This window comes from Sarcophilus harrisii, chromosome 4, assembly GCF_902635505.1.
Source record: "Sarcophilus harrisii chromosome 4, mSarHar1.11, whole genome shotgun sequence".
In the NCBI taxonomy this organism is placed as follows: Eukaryota; Metazoa; Chordata; class Mammalia; order Dasyuromorphia; family Dasyuridae; genus Sarcophilus; species Sarcophilus harrisii.
This window is the reverse complement of record NC_045429.1, coordinates 72,031,828-72,040,476: the sequence shown is the minus strand read 5'-3', so window position 1 is coordinate 72,040,476 and position 8,649 is coordinate 72,031,828. Positions and strand designations below refer to the sequence as shown.

Below are 8,649 nucleotides of genomic sequence, written 5' to 3'. Positions count from 1 at the left end.
TGATATTATATATATATATATATATATATATATATATATAAAATCATTAGCTAACTGTGTAACATTTAATTTTATTTAACCTTCTCTGGGAAAGGCCTGAGCCTGCTGTCAAGATCTGGAGAGGACACCACAGAAGAAAACCTGGTTTGGCAGCAGGTGGCTTTCTCTAAGGCTCAGACACTGGGGATTTGGAAAGGGAGGAGGATGTAAGCGGGACTAGAAGCTGTAGCTAATAAAAGGTCTGTTAAGATTTCAATTCCTCCCTCCTCCTTGTGGGGCAGATGTGGCTGCTCCTGGAGGTCTGTGGAGCCCAACACCTCCCTTACAGCAGGCAGCCTTAGGACTACTGGCATCTGCTATTCACCTGGCAGTTGGACCCCCCCGTGCATGCCGACTCTCACTTCTGTCCTCGTGTACCCAAAGCTCATTTGAGGTCATGGAGTTGGATTGGTTTGCTAAGCATTGATGCTGGTGACTATGCTAAGCACTGGGATGTAGAGGCAGAAATGAGAGTCCCTCAATCCAGGAGTCAACGGATTCCACACAAAGCAAGGTATACATACAAGGTATGTTTGGGGGAGGGAATGCTAGAGATCAGGAGCTTGTATATTCTTAGCAAAGAACCAATTTCCTTTGGGAAAGAAGGCAATTCCCCAGAAAGCTGGGCAAAAACGCTCCCTGGCTTATGCCAAAGAATACATGAAGAGAAAGGAGTCAGAAGGAAAAAGCAGAGGAGGGCCGAGGGCTGAAGACTTCACAGAGAGATGTGAACCTGGAGGTAAGAGAGAGCGGTGGGAATTTGCTAAGCACGGGAAGCCACACAATCAAGTGTTCTGCTTTAAGAATATCTCGTTTTGGACAAACTTGAAAATCCCTAAAATTCCAAATCCAATGACTACAATGATCATTTTGTATTGGCTGAAGAGCTCCACATGCCAAGCGAGTCCCAAACAGACATAGCTAGCAGAAAATCCGACACTTCTAAAACCACAGTACTTTAATTCTGATTGGAAGAAACGGAAGAAATGAATTCCTCTTTTTTACACATTAAGGTTAGCATTTTAATAAATTTTAAAAATTCTTTCCTATTCCTTCCACGGAATGAATCTGATGCTTGCCCTACTACAAACAGGAGAGGGTTAACACATTCCTATTATAAACGATAAAGTTCTTCACTGGTTCATTTTAGGGAAACTTTGTTCTAATTCTGACTCATCCAATAGAACATAAGCTCTTTGTGGCCAAGAACTGTTTGGTTATTGTCTTTACATTCTCAGTGCCTTGCACATAGAAAGTGTTTCATACAAGTTTTTTAAAGGCAGGAAGGAAATTAAACACTGTCCTTCTGAGTGCCACCTATATTACAAAGCCTTCCTTCCCTGATCTCTGTTCTTCCCTCATATCTCACACTTTGCTTGTTTTTGAAATTTTCATCATGCATCATTAATTAATACTAGTACTGTACTAGACTGTAAACTTACTTTTGGTTTTATATCTCCCTAAGTATATAACACCAAGCTCTGGATACAGTACGTGTTTTTTTGGGTGGGCAGATGGGGGTGGTGAGACAGCTGGCATTGTGTCTCAGGTGATCCTGACTTCAGAACTAGTGCTTTATGCACTGTGCCATCTAGCTATCCCAATAGGCGCTTTGGAAAAGAATTTAGCTTTTGTGATATTGAGAATCAGAAGTTTATGTTGCAGCTAATCTCTAAGAAACTGCTTAAAGTATATAAGTATAAATAATATGTATCAGCATTTAAATCACATTTTTTTGGGGGGGGGGAAACTAAAAGCACATTTAGGAAGAACCTTGTAATAAAGGTATTTATAGTATTTGGTTTCTTCATCAGTATCACTGAACTTTTAGATCTTACAATACTTGGAAAGATGAAGTCACCCAAACAATCATTCTGTTTTTTAAAAAATTTTTAATACCCTATAAAAACTCATAATGTCACTTTTTAGCCCATTTGGGTTAACAACAAACATTTAAGACTTACTGGTGTTTACAGAGGCTACAAGTAAATCTGGAAGACCTGGAAACTTCAGGTTCATATTGCTCTGTGACAGAGCACCCCATGGTTTAGCATGCTCTGTGGACTGACTCTCCAAGTGGGACCAAGCATGGTTATAAGTACTAGAGGCATGTAGAGACATATTGTGGGCATTTCTTATGGAAATTTCCGCAAAGAAAGCTTTAGAGGGCACTACTTACCCATTTACCAATATATGCCCTTTCATTTCAGGGTGTGTTGGAACTTGTTTCTCCTGGAGAAACATGCTAGCCAGTTATCCTGTCAGAGCATGATATACGAGTATCTTAAGTCTTGCATACAGACGAAATGTGTGACAAATGGAAAAATCACTAAGACAACTTAATGAGCCCTTCAATTTTTAAGTTTCCCTAACCCTGAAATCTCTTAATCTTTATCACTGGAAGACATACCCTTCTTTACTCTTGTAACATAGGGCTAACCTTGTAATCAGAAGAAAACTGAATTCAAAATCTGTCTGTGATACTTTCTAGTTCTATCATCATATGGACAAGTCATTCTTTGACGTCTGTTTCCTTATATGTAAAAAGCAGACAACTCTAGTACTTACCTTACAAAACTGTATTAAGAATCAAATAAAATACTATATGTAAAATACTTAAAATGCTATCATATTTCAGTTAACATGGAACTCACTATCAAGTCCCCAGAGAAGATAAACCCACTTTGGAATCACTCTTCCAGAAAATCAACATCCACATTAACAAGATTTATTTACCCTTTATTCTTTACCACTTTCAAAAATTTTCTACTCCTATGACAAAGTTCCTCTCTTTCTTCCTGCAAAGCGACATTCAGACAACACCAAGTATATGAGGGGTTACAAATATTCAGACTTTATTATAAATAAAAATACTGTTTTATACATAAAAAAACGCCAAGTGTTGCATTTTGTTCACCTCCCCAGACAGCAAGACTGCAGAGATTAAGGCGAGCAGCTCAAGTGAAGGCACGTAAAAAAGGCCACAGTCAAGATCAAAAAGGAGCAAATTCCAGGCAAAAAATAGCTGTGTTCATACATTCCCCATGACAGCCACTTTGTCAATGCCATTACATAAAGGACAGATAGCTCTACAATGTAATAATGGCTGTAATGCAGGGATGTAATTGAAGGACTTTCTTAGAAAGAATCTTTATTCAAAAAAGTAAAATTCTGTTTAAAAAAAAACACACACCACCACAGAGTTGAGGAAAGGAAAAACATAAAGCTAATTATCCCTGACCTTGGCCCAAGACTGGCTGGTGTGCACCTGGTAGAAGGGAGGGAGGATCTGATGCTGGCAGATTCTTTTGTCTCTTCCTGCAGCCTTGACCAGGAGATGAGTGCTAAGATATGACCACCTTACTACAAAAGCTAGTCAAGAAATACTGATGTGAAAACTTGGCATAAAAAAAAAACAAACCAGCGAGTTTTATGGTAGTAAGAGGAGGCTGGGAGATGGAAAGGTGTCAAAGGGCAGAGGAATGCCAAGTCACACAAGTTTTGGTAAACTCTAGCTTGCCCTAGGGAATAGCGGGGGGAGAGGCGTATTCAAAGACTAAGCATCCTCCCCATCTACCCTCCTATAGCACTGTCCCTGATGCCTTATGGAAATCTAACAATCAGGCTCTCACATTTCATAGGTACCCACACAGAGATGACATCCAGGAAATGCACTTCTACCTGGACCCATGACGATGCTGCAGACGCTGGGAGCTGCACCCCTTATGCACTGCTATTGCATAACAGACACAAAGAAGTTACATGCAGAGTGACATGGTATCTGGGGGGTGGGATGTCTAAAGGGCTCTTATCTGCAGAGACTGTGTTTAGGTAAACAATTATCTATCAATACTATAGACTACAAATACTGCAAACACAAGGCAATGGGCACAAGGGAGGGCAATGGAGGGGAGAACCTAATTTAGAGGAATTAGAAGTAGAAGAAATAGCAAGAGGCATGAGAAAGCGTGATGCAAACTGTTGTGCTGGTTAAAAGGAAATATGAAGGGAAGAGGAGAACAGACACGGATATTCTGGAAACCGGACAAGTATATTTACATAAATTTCTTAATCTATAATTATGATAAACAAAACAAACAAAAAACATTCACACAAAAATATAAATTTGAAATAATTAATAGCACCAGTGTGTCAGATAATAGTTTCTTCCCCGCTACACAAAGTACAAAGTTGCATAGTGTTAAAGGCTATATATGAATCTTCAAGGCAAGGAGTGGGGGGGAGGGGGTAGTAAGAAGAGAGCCACTGTACTGTGAACTATGGAGAAAATTCATAGGTTGAGGACAAAAAGTTAAAAAGCTTAGTAGGAAATTGACTTCCCTCAATATAAAGGAGAGAGACTTTGCAATAGGTTATAGTTATGAGGTGGAGGCTTCTAGGTGATGGTGGCAGCTGTGGGACATACTAAGGGTGCGACTGATACGCACAAGGTTTAGACACAAATAGCCTATTCTGGTGTGATTTTTGACATGGAAACACCGGAAGAAGACAGGACTAAAGGGTTTAGTATTTCATCTCTCTCCAGAATACAAGGGAACTTGACATAATGCCAAATGAGCAAAACATGTTATTCTTCTGTAAGTGGTATGAATGAAAAGGATTTTTTGAAACCAAGAATTTAGTGACCAATTATTCTGCCTGAAAATTTAATGCTACCTCCAAGACTATTATATACCTCCCCCCCCTCAAATATGGCTAAGTATTGACTTGTTTATTTTTCTTAAAAACAAAAAATCCCAAAACTTAGTGGTTATTTCATTCTTGCATAAAATCTCTCTATATTAATTCCACATACAAGGATGCAAGTCTTTTGGTAAATGCAAAACAGGTCCCTATCTTGCAAGCTGCCAACCCAGAAAACTAGCCAAATACCCAAAGATTTGGGAAATGGTTCATTTTCCAGGCCACGAGTGGCTTTTGAGGAAAACTTTAAGCCCACTTTTTCTGTCCTGGGGCCTGCTATACAATATTATAAATAATAGCGTCTTTTAATCAGCAGGTGGCTCAGTGTATTGCACTCAGATCAGATGGTAAAACATTTGACAGACTGCTACCAAAGTTCTAACTGGACACTACTTTTGGCACAGGGATGTTTATTTCCTTTACAAGTCTGCTGAACAAGGGCAGGGCCCCAGAGAATCATTTCTTTCCCTGGAAGTGGGGCTATCCTGGCCTTTCCACTGCTACTTTAGTAGCCACTCTGTTTCCTTCATTAAAAAAAAAAAAATGAAGAGATCTGACTAGGGCTGAGGAGGGTCTTTTAGGTGGCAAAGAAAGAAGCAAGAGCATGTGCTTCTTGTGCCCTGTTATACAATGGTTCACTTAAAGTTGCATTTATACCACTGTACTGTAATCCAGGACACTTTGTGGCATTGTGCAAATCAAAAAGGGAGAGTGTAGGTAAGGTAAGGTATTTTGGGTGGAAGAGAGAGACTTTATTAAAAGAAAACCCTTTGATGCCCAAAATAGAAGTTTAATTTGCCCCTCTTTGAACTTTGCAACTTTTCCTGGTTCATAAAAAACAGTGACCGAGAGCAGCGGAGAGTTGGGGTCTGAAGAAGGTCGTCTGGGTGTGAAGGAGCTCCATAGCTTCACCATCACTCCACCAGTCACTGCGGGAGGGCCAGCCCCTCCCCACCCCCCACAGCCCTGCTGACAAGCCTTTAGGGTTTCTCAATGGAGGGGGTGTTGAAGCAGCCTGAGGGCAAGCTCCTCTTGATATCTTCGAGGTTGCGAATGTCTTTCATGATTTCCTCAATATCTCTGTTGTAGTCCACAATGGCAGCCTCCTGTTTCTTGGCTTCATTCTCCAGATCGGTTACTTTTCTGTCGAGATCACTGACCTTCATCTCATCTTTGGCTTTGTTCAGGGTGCCTTCGATCTCATTGAGCTTGTTCAGGTCCACAGTGTCCAGTTGTCCTATGGAGTAACAAAGTACAGACACTAAGGACTCCATTCCGGGACAAGACTGAGCGCTAGACAGTCCCAAAGCCCTTAACAAAGTGGATGTGACAACCTGAGCCAGGCAGCAGCCGCCCACAGAACGTGACTCCTAAATAAGGGAGATTGTACAGGGGACACAACAACGTAGGCAAAGTGTAAAACACAGGCTAACCCGAATCCAGCTGGAATGATTCACAACCCACAAGCTAACACTTGTTGGATTGGTTTGTCTGAGGAAACATTCACTTTTGTTTTCTGTAGTCTCTCAAGGCAAATCAAGCATGATTACATGTTGGTTGTATGCCAGGTTTATTGATAAGACAACAATGACTCAAAAAGCTCCAGTTTGGGGACAAGTATGCTGGACCTCAAACTTTACACGTGAATTTCATAGGCCATTTAATTTCCACAATGGAAAGACAGCTAAATAATATTTAGTCTAGTTTCTATTTATGATTGGCTTGTTATTTTAATGGTCTCCAGTGTAGCATGATAGTTTTTAGTCTGTTGGATATACTTTCAAACTTTCTCACTCCCAAAAGATATTCTCAAGGCAAGGTAGATCCATTCTCAGGATTATAATGTTTTAAGAGAATCGGAAGCAGCAGAAGAAAATAAATGACTCCCTACAAAAGATACCAGTTTAAGAATGCTGGTGCATTTAAGTTTGATTGAAAATCTAGGGGGAGGGGAAATTGATAGGTTAGTTTTCTCTAATAAGCTTAGCAAAAAAGTTTAAAAGATATGTTTTTAGTATTAATGAAACAGTAAAAACAGTATCCTGGAACAGCCCCTGTCCCTCTTGCTGGCAAACTAATGACTTCAGTTTCCTAAGACAAGACTTCAAACACCCCCTAATTTAAGAAAACAGAAGGTAAGAAATGAAAAGATAATGGAAGCTTATAAAACTCTCTTATAAGACTCCCTTATAGGTAGAACTACTTTGTAATGACATATTTTGGTAGTTTAATCACCAAATCCACTTGGGCAGAGTCCAAGAAAGCTCTGCTACATAATGAAGTTTGTTCCATCTCAAACAGTATTAAAAATGTTCCAGGATATTAAGATTTTCCTACAAACTTTATTTTCCTTTGACCATCTATTTTCATTTCGGGGGGGAGAAAGAGCGAGGGGGAGGAGAAAGAGAAAGAGAGACAGAGAGAGAGAGAGAGATAGAGAGAGAGAGAGAGAGAGAGAGAGAGAGAGAGAGAGAGAGAGAGAGAACGAACACCAAGAGGGATTTTGGACAAGGGTGCCAGGTCTAGGACTTTTCTGAAAGGATCCTTTGAGACTGGTTCATTCTATCCAAAATGCTGATATCATTCCCCAGCTAGGATAATTTTTTAAATTTTGGATTGAGTATAAAATATTCAGAATCACTTAATTTTTAGATCATGAAGGAATGCTAGAGATGACCTAATTCCTTATTACCAAAGTCCTCTTCTCTTACAAATAAGAAAACTAAGACTTATTCAAGTTAAGTGACTTGATCAAGATCATACAATTAATTAATGGCAAATCTAAAACAAAAACTTGGCCCTCCTGACTTTCATTTGTGGGCTCTTCTCACTATATATTGTTGTACTAGCAACATGGATCTGGATATGCCCTTTATTATTAATGAGATTTGGCTCCAAGTAGACATCTAATAAAATTCCAATTTAATAAGGAAAGTATTGACATGGCAAGATACACAGTTCCTAAGAGAAATAAGCCCCCTTGCCAGCATACCTATCCACTCCTGACCTTCAAAGAAAAATTCTTAGATCACTGACAGTCATGTCATGAAGCAATTTAAAGAAACAAAGAGTGAAACTATATATTTAGGACAACTTGATCAGATAAGCCTTTACCATATAATCTGCTTTATGTCAAAAAACCTGGATTCCATATGTATTTTATACTTTTTGAAATGGTCATACTCCTGCTACATACCGAGTTGTTCCAAGAGGTCATTGATGATGGTGAGAAGGCTACTAACAGAGTTCTTGGCCTTTCTTGCATTAATCTCTGCTTCTTGAGCAGCCTGTGAAGCCTGGAGGGAAAAAGTGGGTGAAATATATAAATAACATCAATAGACTTTAATCTCCTTACTTCTTTCTTTTCTCAGTACACAGAAAGACCTTGCTTTCTGATTTATACTCTCTTTCCAAGCTAATATAATTCCAATTTCTCCCTTCAGGAAGGTGGGTTCTTTCTAGATCTTTCTAGATCACTCAGTAAGAAGTATGAATCATTAAAATCCATCCCAAAATAACATTGTTAAATATGCTGTTCATATAATACTTACACTCTCTGTGGTCATCTTTTAGAGATGAAGATTAGTCCCATCTGTCACCCCTATCAATAAATCAAGATATCTGTAACCCATTCCAGTATGTGGGGGTGAGGGTGGGAGAGTAGGTGGAAAGTAGGTGGCAAGAAACCAACACTATTTTATTCTTAAAACATGGAAAGGTTCTATTGTGGAACAAGTTTTTTTTTTCAAAGATTTATGTGAAAAAACAACTTTTGGGCAGAGATATTCTTCAGGATTATCAAAGAAGTCACACTTACTAGAACCATATTGTTCTAACTCTTTATATTTTCATAATTAAATAAGTCTCTTCACCCCAATTCTCCAAAGAAAATTAAACTAAAATTAA

At 39.1% G+C, this 8,649-nt stretch overlaps 1 protein-coding gene across 1 annotated transcript in view; it reads right to left on the bottom strand.

Annotated features, from left to right (window-relative positions):
* Positions 1–2,870: 2,870 nt before the first annotated feature.
* The window catches only part of LAMC1 (laminin subunit gamma 1), a 140,783-nt gene continuing 135,004 nt past the window's right edge, over positions 2,871–8,649 (bottom strand). The window contains exons 27-28 of the mRNA XM_031937014.1: positions 7,940–8,039; positions 2,871–5,980 (exon numbers count right to left, since the gene is read on the bottom strand). Of these exons, the coding sequence (XP_031792874.1) occupies positions 5,724–5,980; positions 7,940–8,039 (357 nt within the window). The 3' untranslated portion in view covers positions 2,871–5,723. The remainder of the gene's footprint in view (positions 5,981–7,939; positions 8,040–8,649) is intronic.